Source organism: Oncorhynchus clarkii, unplaced genomic scaffold, assembly GCF_045791955.1.
Source record: "Oncorhynchus clarkii lewisi isolate Uvic-CL-2024 unplaced genomic scaffold, UVic_Ocla_1.0 unplaced_contig_6143_pilon_pilon, whole genome shotgun sequence".
NCBI lineage: Eukaryota > Metazoa > Chordata > Actinopteri > Salmoniformes > Salmonidae > Oncorhynchus > Oncorhynchus clarkii.
In genome coordinates this window covers 18,903-34,363 of record NW_027258776.1, presented here as the reverse complement: position 1 = coordinate 34,363, position 15,461 = coordinate 18,903, and the positions used below count along the sequence as shown (strand labels likewise).

Sequence of the window (15,461 nt, the reverse complement as noted above, 5' to 3'; positions counted from 1 at the left end):
GATGACAACTGAGGCCTCCGGTTGGAGACCAGGTCCAGCGGCAGTCCATGAATCCGGAAGACATGCTACACCATGGGCTGGGCCGTCTCCTTGGCCAAGGGGAGTTTGGGGAGAGGAATGAAGTGTGCGGCTTTGGAAAACCGGTCGACCAGTGTTGCCCTCAGACGGGAGGGTGGGGGGTCAGAGACCCGTGACAAAATCCAGGGATATGTTGGACCAGGGGTTGTGAGGGTGACAGGCTAAACTGGAGGATTTGGCCCACTCCAGGACCGCGGATTGGACAGCGTTAGACACGAACATCTGGTTCTTGACACCCCCTCCCAGGTTTCGGCTAGGACTGCTGCGCCTCCCGGACCTGTTCCCCTATACCCCAGCTGAGTGCCGTCACCAGGCAAGAGGAAGGAAGGATTGTCTCGGGCTCTGGGTGGTAGCCTTGGGGTTATAGCGGAGAGACAAAACATCCGGCTTGATGTTCTTGGACCCCGGCCGGTAGGAGGGGGAAAAGTTGAACTGGGTAAACAGCCCCCATTTCGCTTGCCTGGAGGTCAAGCGATTAGCGGAGCGGAGCTACTACAGATTTTTTTGTTGTCTGTACACACAATGAACAGATGCTCCTCCTCTTTAAGCCAGTGCCTCCATTGCCATCTTCTCTGCTAGAAGCTCCCGATTCCCCACATCATAATTCCTCTGTGGCGTTGAGGTGGTGGGAGAAGGCGGCGCAGGGATGCAACTTCCAATCCAGGGCAGAACATTGCGACAGAACAGTCCCCACTCCGACATCAGAAACATCTTCCTTCACCACAAACTAACAGGAAGGGTCCGGATCAACCAACATCAGAACTGTGGTGAAGCGCTATTTCAGGTCCCGGAATAGCCGGTCAGCTGCCGTGGACCACGTGAACTGAACCTTGGTAGAGGTGAGGGCAGACAGGGGAAGGCAAGGGTGCTGTAATCCCAGATAAAGTGGCGATAAAAGTTGGCTAACCCCAGGAGGTGTTGGTGGAGTGGTGGAGCGATGGAAATCGCTCCAGAATGCGCTGGAGATCCTGCTGGACATGGAGCATGTGTTCTTGGGGGGAGCGGGAGAAGACAAGGATGTTATCAAGGTAGACGAAGACAAACCGATTCAGCATGTCACGGATAACATCATTCACCAGAATGTGGACCACAGCAGGGGAGTTGGTGATGCTAAAGTGCATGAACAGATATTGTTAGTGGGCGCTGGCCGTGTTGAAAGCAGTCTTCCACTTGTCCCCCTCTCGTCCCCCTCTCGTATCCCCACCAGGTGGTAGGCGTTTCGTAGATCCAGCTTGGAGAATACAGTTGCCACCTGGAAAGGCTCGAAGTCCGAGGAAATGAGTGGTGGCAGATATCGGTTCTTAACAGTAATGTCATTGAGTCCCCTGTAGTCAATGCACGGGGGCAGGGTCTTGTCCTTCTTCTCCACGAAGAACAAGCCTGCGCCAGTGGGAGAGGGATGGATAAATCCTGTAGCTAGAGAGTCCCTAATGTAGTTCTTCATAGCCTTCGTCTATGGTCCCGACAATGAGTACAGACGTTCCCGGTGCGGTGCTAGGAAGAAGGTCAATCCCGTAGTCATAGGAGCAGTGCTGCGGAAGGGAAGTGGGCCGGGACTTGTTCAAAAGCTCCCAGAGATCCTGGTACTCCGCGTGAATGGCGGAGAGGTCCGTAACCACCTACAAGGACCCAGGAAGCCTTCCCGGGGGAAGTTGTGCAGAATTCAGACAATGGTCATGGCAGAACGGACTCCAGGCCATGATAGCACCGGTAGACCAGTTGATGAGTGGATTGTGCCGTTTGGCCCAGGAGAATCCCAAAGCAGGAACTGAATGGTATCGCTGTGATTCCCTGACACCCGTAGGTTGATGAGTGGTGTTATCATGACCCAACCTACAGAGCACCTGTTCAACGGTCAAACATCAATGGGAATAAATAGTGGCTGAGTAGGGATGTTCAACTCGGAAGCTAGTGTGGGCTTCAAAAAGCTCTCATCGACCCCAGAGACAATGAGGACCCTGTCACATCTGCTCCTGCTATGCCCTCTGGTGTTCATCTGGTTTCTTCTTGAACTGCAGTTACTCTCCCATTCACTCTCTCTCTCTGTGTATGATTGTGTGGTTGGAGAGAGGTGTGCTGAGTCAGATCCCTACCAGATACAACTTGTTTCATAATCAAGACCTCTACAAATACTCAGTCCTGCCACTTCCACTCTGCCAGATCGAGATCTCTGCTCAGTCAGTGCATGATTCTAGCCATTTATGATTACTCAAGATACCCTGCCTGGTCTTTTACCGGATACGAGGACACAAAATTACCAAAAGGCCCTCTATATAGACAACTCTTTGTGCGGATCCTGTGTTGACGTTTCACTGGCAACAGCCCAGCCCTGCCTAGTTGTATGGACTCGGGAAACAGGGTTTTTGCCCTCGTCGGTGACTATCGAGGAAGTTCGGGAACTCTCGGGTGCTGGCCACGGGATATTCAGGGACTTCCAGGATGACTCGGAGGCGAGGTCGAATCCCTGAAGGTGTGAATGAAATCAAACTTCCTCTCCATCTGACGTTCCGCAATCCCCCATCGATGCGCATTGTCAAAGTGATGAGAGAGAGTCAGGATCAAGTGTCAAGTGGGTAACTCCCCAGCAGCAAGCTCGTCCTTTACCTCCTCCGAGACGCCATGCAGGAACATGTCAAACAGTGCTTCCGGGTTCCATGAACTCTTCGCTGCCAACATGCGGAAATCCACTGCATATTCGGCCACCCTGCGGGCATTCTACCGGAGCTGAATTAGCTTACAGGCAGCTTCTCTCCTGGAGAACGGGGCATCAAAAACCTTCCTCACCTCTCCCACAAACCCCTCCAGGCTCACGCATATGCCTGGCTACTGTTCCCATACAGCGGTAGCCCAGGTGAGAGCCCTTCCAGACATCAACGTAATGAGGTAGGCTATTTTGGAGCGAGCCGGGGGGAAGGAGGGCTGAAGCTCGAAAATGAGGGCACACTAGGCTAAAAATGTCCGACAGGTGCTCGGCTCTCCATTAAAGCGTTCTGGAGTAGGTAACCTGGGGTTCCCAGGAAGGTAGAGTGGCCGGTGCTGCTAAACGTCGAGTTACTGAGGAGCGGTGGGGTTACCCCCGTGGCAGGCTGCCCTCCAGAGAACCCGCAGATTTGCTCTAGCAGCATGTCCAACACCCGGGTATGGCTGGTCAGCAACCATAGGTGGGTCAATAGTACCAGATGGCAGGCAGGTTCAGGGTAAGGGTAGGCAGAGATCAGAAATCAAAATGGAAGCAAGAGGCAGGCAGAGTGTTCAGGTAGGCAGAGTGTTCAGGCACAGGGTCAGGCAGAGTGTTCAGGCACAGGGTCAGGCAGAGTGTTCAGGCACAGGGTCAGGCAGTGTTCAGGTAGGCAGAGTGGTCAGGCACAGGGTCAGGCAGAGTGGTCAGGTAGGCAGAGTGGTCAGGCACAGAGGCAGGCAGAGTGGTCAGGCACAGGGTCAGGCAGAGTGTTCAGGTGGGCAGGCACAGGGTCAGGCAGAGTGGTCAGGCACAGGGTCAGGCAGAGTGGTCAGGTAGGCAGAGTGGTCAGGCAGATTGTTCAGGTAGGCAGAGTGGTCAGGCAGATTGTTCAGGTAGGCAGAGTGGTCAGGTGGGCATGCTAAGGGTCAACACCAGTGGGTCGAGAAAAAGAGACTTTGAAAAAGCCTGGGGCTGAGACACAAAACGCTGATTGACCTGACAAACAAGACAAACTGGCAGAAACAGAGAACACAGGTATAAATACACAGGGGCTAATGGGGAAGATGACAGACACCTGTGTAGCATTGACTGCACTTCTACTTGCACTAATGTGTGGTCAATTAGACATTAATGACAAGAAATGACTAGAAACCTTGTAAATACTTTACTTAACCCTTGTGTAGTCTTAACATTCTGTTTACCCCCCTTGTCCCAAGGGTCAAAAATGACCCGCTTTCACTGAACCCTGAAAATAAGCAGCTTAATTGAATTTTAAAGGCCAAATCTATTTTGAATGAATAAACAACCTGTCATTCATCACAAACTTTGTGAATATCTGGGTTTTCCAGAAATACTGAATTTAGTCAGTGGACACCACTCGTTTTTATTACAATACACCTGTCATTATTGTTTTCTTTACTAAAGCAGAGGTTTATTATTATTATTACTGCTAAAGGTATTGCAAAGGTATCAACATGTTGTTTTTCAAGAGATAGCACTTGTATAGCCTAAGACGGTAGCAGAAATGTGCAGAAAGTAGTTTAAAAATATTTTTATTGAAGGGAACAATAACAGTCTTGAGCTTTTTGGAATAAGTTGTGATATATTCTGATATACAGTACAATGAGGAAGTCTTCTATACATTTCTCCCATTTTTTTAACCATTGTCCTCACCTGCAAGGTGTATAAACCTTGTGTAGAATGTTCTTTAATAGAGTTGTGGTAACGTACTATGTCGTGGAGTAACAATATATTATCCTTGTCTGCAAAAGGCAACTTTGACCTGGGGGCATGCTTTGTAGACCATTCAAAAGCGTTCCGATACCTTGTCCCCAAGAAAAAACCCACGTGTTATGATAGCTTATAGACAGTAGTAGGCAAATGAAGGGACAAAGTTCCAATATTAAGATTTTGTAATAACATTTCTAGGGTCTATTTGTTAGTAATTGGAAACACGCCTCTTTCGAATTTCGTCCCCCGTTCCTAAACACATCCATTCTATAGTGTAGGTTTTGAAGATTCCTAATCTATGTTTGTAGTCATCAAAAGAAGATTGAGGAACGGTTGGTGGACCCAAGAAGTACAAGCCCCCACACCATTCTCTAACCTCTGAAATGTTGTCCTTGATGTGTGCATTGTTAAGTACCCCTTAACATGTTGTCTCTGTCTGTCTGGTAGAGTAGTGGTTATGGTGACAGCATCCCAAACCAGAGTTTGAGAGTTCAAATCTGAAGAGAGCATTTTTTAGAGAGCCATTTTTGATGTTGCCTTTTGTGGACTTGAAAGAGCTAACTTGAGGAGTGTAGAAGAGTAGGGGATTGTTCCCATCAAATATCAAGAAATGAATTGACACCTTGTGTAGAATGTTCTTTAATAGAGTTGTGGTAACGTACTATGTCGTGGAGTAACAATATATTATCCTTGTCTGCAAAAGGCAACTTTGACCTGGGGGCATGCTTTGTAGACCATTCAAAAGCGTTCCGATACCTTGTCCCCAAGAAAAAACCCACATGTTATGATAGCTTATAGACAGTAGTAGGCAAATGAAGGGACAAAGTTCCAATATTAAGATTTTGTAATAACATTTCTAGGGTCTATTTGTTAGTAATTGGAAACACGCCTCTTTCGAATTTCGTCCCTCGTTCCTAAACACATCCATTCTATAGTGTAGGTTTTGAAGATTCCTAATCTATGTTTGTAGTCATCAAAAGAAGATTGAGGAACGGTTGGTGGACCCAAGAAGTACAAGCCCCCACACCATTCTCTAACCTCTGAAATGTTGTCCTTGATGTGTGCATTGTTAAGTACCCCTTAACATGTTGTCTCTGTCTGTCTGGTAGAGTAGTGGTTATGGTGACAGCATCCCAAACCAGAGTTTGAGAGTTCAAATCTGAAGAGAGCATTTTTTAGAGAGCCATTTTTGATGTTGCCTTGTGTGGACTTGAAAGAGCTAACTTGAGGAGTGTAGAAGAGTAGGGGATTGTTCCCATCAAATATCAAGAAATGAATTGACACCTTGTGTAGAATGTTCTTTAATAGAGTTGTGGTAACGTACTATGTCGTGGAGTAACAATATATTATCCTTGTCTGCAAAAGGCAACTTTGACCTGGGGGCATGCTTTGTAGACCATTCAAAAGCGTTCCGATACCTTGTCCCCAAGAAAAAACCCACGTGTTATGATAGCTTATAGACAGTAGTAGGCAAATGAAGGGACAAAGTTCCAATATTAAGATTTTGTAATAACATTTCTAGGGTCTATTTGTTAGTAATTGGAAACACGCCTCTTTCGAATTTCGTCCCCCGTTCCTAAACACATCCATTCTATAGTGTAGGTTTTGAAGATTCCTAATCTATGTTTGTAGTCATCAAAAGAAGATTGAGGAACGGTTGGTGGACCCAAGAAGTACAAGCCCCCACACCATTCTCTAACCTCTGAAATGTTGTCCTTGATGTGTGCATTGTTAAGTACCCCTTAACATGTTGTCTCTGTCTGTCTGGTAGAGTAGTGGTTATGGTGACAGCATCCCAAACCAGAGTTTGAGAGTTCAAATCTGAAGAGAGCATTTTTTAGAGAGCCATTTTTGATGTTGCCTTTTGTGGACTTGAAAGAGCTAACTTGAGGAGTGTAGAAGAGTAGGGGATTGTTCCCATCAAATATCAAGAAATGAATTGACACCTTGTGTAGAATGTTCTTTAATAGAGTTGTGGTAACGTACTATGTCGTGGAGTAACAATATATTATCCTTGTCTGCAAAAGGCAACTTTGACCTGGGGGCATGCTTTGTAGACCATTCAAAAGCGTTCCGATACCTTGTCCCCAAGAAAAAACCCACGTGTTATGATAGCTTATAGACAGTAGTAGGCAAATGAAGGGACAAAGTTCCAATATTAAGATTTTGTAATAACATTTCTAGGGTCTATTTGTTAGTAATTGGAAACACGCCTCTTTCGAATTTCGTCCCCCGTTCCTAAACACATCCATTCTATAGTGTAGGTTTTGAAGATTCCTAATCTATGTTTGTAGTCATCAAAAGAAGATTGAGGAACGGTTGGTGGACCCAAGAAGTACAAGCCCCCACACCATTCTCTAACCTCTGAAATGTTGTCCTTGATGTGTGCATTGTTAAGTACCCCTTAACATGTTGTCTCTGTCTGTCTGGTAGAGTAGTGGTTATGGTGACAGCATCCCAAACCAGAGTTTGAGAGTTCAAATCTGAAGAGAGCATTTTTTAGAGAGCCATTTTTGATGTTGCCTTTTGTGGACTTGAAAGAGCTAACTTGAGGAGTGTAGAAGAGTAGGGGATTGTTCCCATCAAATATCAAGAAATGAATTGACACCTTGTGTAGAATGTTCTTTAATAGAGTTGTGGTAACGTACTATGTCGTGGAGTAACAATATATTATCCTTGTCTGCAAAAGGCAACTTTGACCTGGGGGCATGCTTTGTAGACCATTCAAAAGCGTTCCGATACCTTGTCCCCAAGAAAAAACCCACATGTTATGATAGCTTATAGACAGTAGTAGGCAAATGAAGGGACAAAGTTCCAATATTAAGATTTTGTAATAACATTTCTAGGGTCTATTTGTTAGTAATTGGAAACACGCCTCTTTCGAATTTCGTCCCCCGTTCCTAAACACATCCATTCTATAGTGTAGGTTTTGAAGATTCATAATCTCTGTTTGTAGTCATCAAAAGAAGATTGAGGAACGGTTGGTGGACCCAAGAAGTACAAGCCCCCACACCATTCTCTAACCTCTGAAATGTTGTCCTTGATGTGTGCATTGTTAAGTACCCCTTAACATGTTGTCTCTGTCTGTCTGGTAGAGTAGTGGTTATGGTGACAGCATCCCAAACCAGAGTTTGAGAGTTCAAATCTGAAGAGAGCATTTTTTAGAGAGCCATTTTTGATGTTGCCTTGTGTGGACTTGAAAGAGCTAACTTGAGGAGTGTAGAAGAGTAGGGGATTGTTCCCATCAAATATCAAGAAATGAATTGACACCTTGTGTAGAATGTTCTTTAATAGAGTTGTGGTAACGTACTATGTCGTGGAGTAACAATATATTATCCTTGTCTGCAAAAGGCAACTTTGACCTGGGGGCATGCTTTGTAGACCATTCAAAAGCGTTCCGATACCTTGTCCCCAAGAAAAAACCCACGTGTTATGATAGCTTATAGACAGTAGTAGGCAAATGAAGGGACAAAGTTCCAATATTAAGATTTTGTAATAACATTTCTAGGGTCTATTTGTTAGTAATTGGAAACACGCCTCTTTCGAATTTCGTCCCCCGTTCCTAAACACATCCATTCTATAGTGTAGGTTTTGAAGATTCCTAATCTATGTTTGTAGTCATCAAAAGAAGATTGAGGAACGGTTGGTGGACCCAAGAAGTACAAGCCCCCACACCATTCTCTAACCTCTGAAATGTTGTCTTTGATGTGTGCATTTTGATGTACCCCTTAACATTCTTTCTCTGTCTGTCTGGTAGAGTAGTGGTTATGGCATTTGCTCCTCAAACCAGAGTTTGAGAGTTCAAATCCAAAAAGTGAGTTTCTTAGAAAGCCATTTTTGATGTTGCCTTTTGTGGACTTGAAAGAGCTAACTTGAGGTGTGTAGAGGGGGAGGGGATTGTTCCCATCAAATATCAAGAAATGAATTGACACCTTGTGTAGAATGTTCTTTAATAGAGTTGTGAAAACGTATAACTAGTAAATCTGTAAATGATTTGACCTTCCCAGACAGCACAACTTTCTTGTTTTTTTATTTAAGAAATAGCCATGGGAGCACTCAGACATGATTTACATGATTTACAAATGAAGCATGTTTTAGTAAGTCCGCTAGATCAGATGCAGTAGGGATGACCAGGGATGTTCTCTTGATAAGTGTGTGATTTGGACCATTTTCCTGTTCGGATAAGCATTCGAAATGAAACAAGCACTTTTTTGATGCCAGGGAAACTGTATGGAGTATAAAAAATATATATATTTTCTTTAGAAATGTAGTGAAGTAAAGTTAAAAGTTGTAAAGAAACAGAAAGAGTAAAAGTACAGATACAAAACCCCCCCAGATATAAACATAATGTAGTGGAGTACTTTAAATAAATGTTTTGTTAAGTAATATACACCGCTGGACTTGAAACACAGGTATCCCATGTATATTGCCTCGCAATTTTTTTTTTTTTACTGCTGCTCTTTATTTATTTGTTAATTTTAAAAATATATATTTGTTTTACTTGACACATATTTTTCTTACAACTAAATAGTTGGTTTAGGACTTGTAAGTCTGAATTCCACTGTAAGGTCTACATATGTAGTATTATGCGCATGTGACAAATACTATTTGATTTGTTACGCATGAAAACATGTTGTGAACCAGGTGTGACATTATTGAAACTGTGCTGACACCTAGTGGACATAAAGAGAAACAACACCATACACACACACACACACACACACACACACACTCAATAACCTTAACACAGATGGGATGCTTTACATACATTGCTCTTTTGTTTATTAGACACTAACATATATGTCCAATAAACAGACGTTCAAAAGTCGGAATGTAAAACACAAACAACTGGAAAGTTATTCAAAAGCAGGTGAATCAAGCATCTTGGGGTTACCTGAAATAGGTCAAAGTATATATTTTAAATGTTCTAATTGATTCAATCTTTATTTAACTAGGCAAGATGAACTCAACAACATCGACATAGACACAAGTTGACCTGCTATATTTGGGGAAAAGGATTAACACAGAGAGAACTTGGCAAAATACAATGCATGCTTCTGTAGTACGAGTAGGTATATACAGTATCATCGGTAACAATTGTGTACAAGCCACCTAGCTAATAAAACACTGGGGCTTGCGGTCATTAGTTACATTTCAACCACAGCGATTCCCCAATTGAGGCGCATCAGAGTTCACCCGCAAATGCAGGAACACCGGAAATAATAACTAAACCAACGAATGAGAAATGGTGGAGGCTACTAGAACGAAGAGACATTTTTTCCGAATAAACGTGGTGAGTGAAAAACGTAGTTACATAGCTCACTCCCTACCCGGTATCTCATTCTACTGTTATACGACTCTGTATGCGTTGCTTGTTGGCAACCTTGTTATTTACGAAGTTTTTGGAACGGATTCCTGTTGGAACGTTCCACAAATTATACCCACCCGGGTCAGTGCATGCAGGAAGTTGAAAAAGGTCTGGTTCACTGTGGTTGTGGTTTACATGTGTGATTCTGCTGCACTTTTATCAGCTCAGGAAATGTCAGCACTTCCTATTTCACACAAGAGGTGTACACGTAGCCTATTATAAAATACAATAAACTGGCCATGTTTATAGTCCACTTACGGACCCTTCTTTCCCTTCCACTTATCACCAGACTGTTATTATTTATTTCATATTACCTGCATCGGTGCCCGCCGATATTGCCGCCCATCACTCCCCGTGTTATTGTGAATGAGAAGCGGCTTGCATTCTCTGAAGCCTCGGTTCCTGGACTCCCTTCTGCCTATATGGGCTGTACCCGCAGCAAAGTCGACCTCGTCGGGGTCCTCGTCTGCACCGTCGTCGCTGTAGCTTCTCTGGAACTCGTGGGGGTGAATTTGGGAGCGATGTCGGCTCTCGCCAGGGCACACACTTGCTACAGCGGAGAGGGACCCTACCAGCTCCTTCCAAGCCCGGGTACCGCAGTCACTATCCCCGTTTCCCTTTGTCCCGTCCGAACCTGACCTTTCATCTCTGGACCGCAGGACCAACAAGAACTGCACGGTCTCACCGAGATAGAGGTGACTGCGACGGGGGAGAGTTCGGTATTTTGACGGGTCGGAAAGGTCCGTGATGGGAACAGCAGGGAAATACATAAAATACTCGCATTGCGATTCCATCATTAGAACCATTGCTAACGTTAGCTAGCTTATTTACCCGGTTATTGCCACATACAAACAAGCTAAAACGATTCACACCCCTCTTGGAATTATAGTCTCCGTTTATGACCAGCGTCGACAGCTGGCCTATTTTCTATAAATATATTATCAATAATAAACATTTGAAATCCAATTCATTGTGGCCATCAGTCGATTAACCTGCAACCGACTCTTCACTTTGCATTGTGCTTCAGTACAACCAGTCGATCACAGACAAAAAAAAGCAGAATATTTAAACTAGGCAGGAGTAATCAACTGCCTATAAATGTAGTTCACAGAAGCCCACATAGCAGGCTTTTCTCTCCCCAGTCAGGTAGGCCTACTAAATACTATAGTACTATAAAAAAATGTCTGACAATTAAATAAATAACACTTGATTTTGTCAGTTGAAAACATTGACTGAAAATCCTGTTAAACCCATTGTAAACTTGATGTGATCAATTTGCAACAATGCCTAGAGATTTGCAATTTCTATTTAAATCTTAAATAGATAAGCCACTCAAAACCACACAAGGATCACAGGCAGAAGCTTTGTAAAATCAGTGAATGAATGCATGCGAGGTTTCAAACCAAGTATAAACATCTTCAAGTAACAGGGAGATAATGACATGTTAAATATAGTTTTCTGAAGTATTACCTACAATGTCTGCAAAAAGTATGCTCTCAAGTATGGTATAACAGTCCCAATTTGAATGAGAATAAAAGTCCTATCAAACCAGTACATTATGGTTGTTTGTTAATGTTAGGCCTATCAAACCAGTACATTATGGTTGTTTGTTAATGTTAGGCCTATCAAACCTGTACATTATGGTTGTTTGTTAATGTTAGGCCTATCAAACCAGTATATTATGGTTGTTTGTTAATGTTAGGCCTATCAAACCAGTACATTATGGTTGTTTGTTAATGTTAGGCCTATCAAACTTGTACATTATGGTTGTTTGTTAATGTTAGGCCTATCAAACTTGTACATTATGGTTGTTTGTTAATGTTAGGCCTATCAAACCTGTACATTATGGTTGTTTGTTAATGTTAGGCCTATCAAACCTGTACATTATGGTTGTTTGTTAATGTTAGGCCTATCAAACCAGTACATTATGGTTGTTTGTTAATGTTAGGCCTATCAAACCTGTACATTATGGTTGTTTGTTAATGTTAGGCCTATCAAACCTGTACATTATGGTTGTTTGTTAATGTTAGGCCTATCAAACTTGTACATTATGGTTGTTTGTTAATGTTAGGCCTATCAAACTTGTACATTATGGTTGTTTGTTAATGTTAGGCCTATCAAACCTGTACATTATGGTTGTTTGTTAATGTTAGGCCTATCAAACTTGTACATTATGGTTGTTTGTTAATGTTAGGCCTATCAAACTTGTACATTATGGTTGTTTGTTAATGTTAGGCCTATCAAACCTGTACATTATGGTTGTTTGTTAATGTTAGGCCTATCAAACCTGTACATTATGGTTGTTTGTTAATGTTAGGCCTATCAAACCTGTACATTATGGTTGTTTGTTAATGTTAGGCCTATCAAACCAGTACATTATGGTTGTTTGTTAATGTTAGGCCTATCAAACCTGTACATTATGGTTGTTTGTTAATGTTAGGCCTATCAAACCTGTACATTATGGTTGTTTGTTAATGTTAGGCCTATCAAACTTGTACATTATGGTTGTTTGTTAATGTTAGGCCTATCAAACCTGTACATTATGGTTGTTTGTTAATGTTAGGCCTATCAAACTTGTACATTATGGTTGTTTGTTAATGTTAGGCCTATCAAACCTGTACATTATGGTTGTTTGTTAATGTTAGGCCTATCAAACCTGTACATTATGGTTGTTTGTTAATGTTAGGCCTATCAAACCTGTACATTATGGTTGTTTGTTAATGTTAGGCCTATCAAACCTGTACATTATGGTTGTTTGTTAATGTTAGGCCTATCAAACCTGTACATTATGGTTGTTTGTTAATGTTAGGCCTATCAAACCTGTACATTATGGTTGTTTGTTAATGTTAGGCCTATCAAACCAGTACATTATGGTTGTTTGTTAATGTTAGGCCTATCAAACCTGTACATTATGGTTGTTTGTTAATGTTAGGCCTATCAAACTTGTACATTATGGTTGTTTGTTAATGTTAGGCCTATCAAACCTGTACATTATGGTTGTTTGTTAATGTTAGGCCTATCAAACCTGTACATTATGGTTGTTTGTTAATGTTAGGCCTATCAAACCTGTACATTATGGTTGTTTGTTAATGTTAGGCCTATCAAACCTGTACATTATGGTTGTTTGTTAATGTTAGGCCTATCAAAGAAAGTTTCTATTCCCTCGATTTACCCTAGTTACTATTTCCTTGGTTTTCCCATGCAAATTCATTAAATCATAAGGATATCCATTCAATCTATAATACTATTTGGTGGAATGACAATGTATTTAAGTTACATTTCGTTGCTTCAACACCTTATTCTGTTTTTTTCTAATGGCAGTGAGAAAACATGTCCCATGATTCCAGGTGAGTATTCTTCAAGTCAACATACATGAGACAAGAACCCTTTATTTCAATAGTGTACAGTACCATACATTCTCACAGACATACAATATGTAACATGGTTCCCATCATGTGAGAATAGTGTATCAAGTCAATAGTAGAGAGGTCAACAGAAAAGTAGCATTATCACAGTACCACCCAGGAATTTCACATATAGTGTTCTAAAACCACATGAATTTGTGTGATCGTATGAGCCGTTAATGTGAGAACACGTGACAACATGTGAAGACACGTGAAATGTTCCACATGGGAAATCATGTGGTTTTTCTGTACGGGCATAGCAATCTGCACAAAGATGCCTTGAAAGTAGCCTGTGAGACTCTCAACCTCTGGTTAAACATCAGACTTGGGGGTAGAGTTGCCTTACAGGCTGCTTTCAAGAAGTGTGAATCCCATCACTTTAAAAATTAACAAGTTTGGAGGAACAAAATGACAATTTCTTACAGTATTGTCAGTAGATACATTTGCCTATATCAGTCACTGCTTTGTGTGTGTGTGTGTGTGTGTGTGTGGTTGTATTCTTGCCATTGCTTTAATTAATAATGAATAAATGTAGAAACCTGGGTCACGTACTGTACATTTTGTGTGTTTTTGTATATTGTTAATATTATAATAATAATGTCTCAAAGAAATGGGATAATCAACATAATTAAATTGTGTATCAATGTGTGTATGTTTCCATTAGCTCTTAAATGTAAAAATAAAATAAACAAAAAAACAGTGCACTCAAGTCAAATTTACCTTAAAATAATACATACAATATATACAAGAGATTTTAAAAAGTAATGATAAACACAGAAACAGTCATTTTTAAAGCCCTGTTCCCAAACTGTACAGTTTAAGGGGGAAAAAAAACTGTTTTATTAGCGTTTATCTTTGTCATTCAACATTTTATTTTTCTCTTAAAACCACCACCAAAAACCACCATCTCCGAGTCCGATCAAAAACTACAAACAGAGACAGTAAAATGGGCTTTTAGTTGAGAAGCCCACCATAACCATGGTTCATAACATAGACACATTGAAAGACATAGCAGTTGATGTTACCAGTTGATGTAACCAACAATTCTAGTTAAGTCTAACCGTTGAAATAAATGTAAACATATATTTCAGTTGTGGATGAATCAACTGTATTGCTGTTGAGTAAACTGCCTGAACTCAACAAAAAATGGCAGTTACCCAACAGAGTGTAGTGTACTGAGATGAAATAAAATGATAAAACGTCACACCTCATAACAGAACGGCGTAACAGCTTTTCCTTAAAAGGTGAATTTAACAGTTGTAAAACTGCAGTAGGCTATTGTGTCAATGTGATTCTGTAATAAATGTTCTAGGTTTTATGGACAATTAATTCCTTGACTGTTTGTCACACACTAACAGACGTCACTTTCACAATGGTAATACCAAGTCATTCAAGTTTTTTTTCAATCCCTTTGGTGCAATTTTCACAAGTCTGTGGTATATTTTCACAACTCTAAGCACAGAAATCTAAACAGATCATCAAAATGGCTCATATTTCAAAACTCTAAGCACATTTTCCATTGACTGAGCACCAAACAAATTCAGTGTCACTTGTTCACTCCAGCGAATCACTCTTTCAATTCGGATGCATTTTCAATATAAGTATCTGCTTTTCAAAACGCAATATTCACTTTACTTTTGATATGATTTTGTCAATCGCAAACAATACAATTAACTATTACTTAATCAAACTGCTCACTACTGAACCAACATGATGTAGTGCCTAGCTAACGTGTATAGCTTGATAACTGCTAAACACTGTCAATTTCATATCATGTATGGATGTGGCTGTAAATACATCATCATTCTCCATCAGCCAGTGTGCTTCAATAGGGCAAAGACTCCCTATGTGTTACCATTATAGCGTAGTGTACAATGCACTGCTGAAATACCTGGGATTATACCGTATACATTTAGCTGATGAATTTCAAGCAGAGACACAGGTGATACTGTATCAGTTGAAAAGTCACGTAGAAAAGGTGATATTGTACATTTGTCCATGGGGCAGAAATGGCATACAACACCGTGGTACGTTTTTAACAGCCGACTGCTTTACAATACCACTTTATCTGATTATTTGACCACAGTACTGTATGTACTGTGTGTACTGTATGTACTGTATCTACTGTAGTACTGTATCTACTGTAGTACTGTATGCACTGTAGTACTGTATGAGGATAATGAAACTAAAATTGTGCATG

General features: G+C 41.5%; 1 protein-coding gene across 1 annotated transcript in view; it reads right to left on the bottom strand.

Annotated features, from left to right (window-relative positions):
- LOC139398531 (trafficking protein particle complex subunit 14-like) overlaps nucleotides 1–10,742 on the bottom strand; it is a 28,016-nt gene extending 17,274 nt beyond the window's left edge. Inside the window, exon 1 of the mRNA XM_071144478.1 lies at nucleotides 10,172–10,742. Within this exon, the coding sequence (XP_071000579.1) occupies nucleotides 10,172–10,663 (492 nt within the window). The 5' untranslated portion in view covers nucleotides 10,664–10,742. The remainder of the gene's footprint in view (nucleotides 1–10,171) is intronic.
- Nucleotides 10,743–15,461: the final 4,719 nt, after the last annotated feature.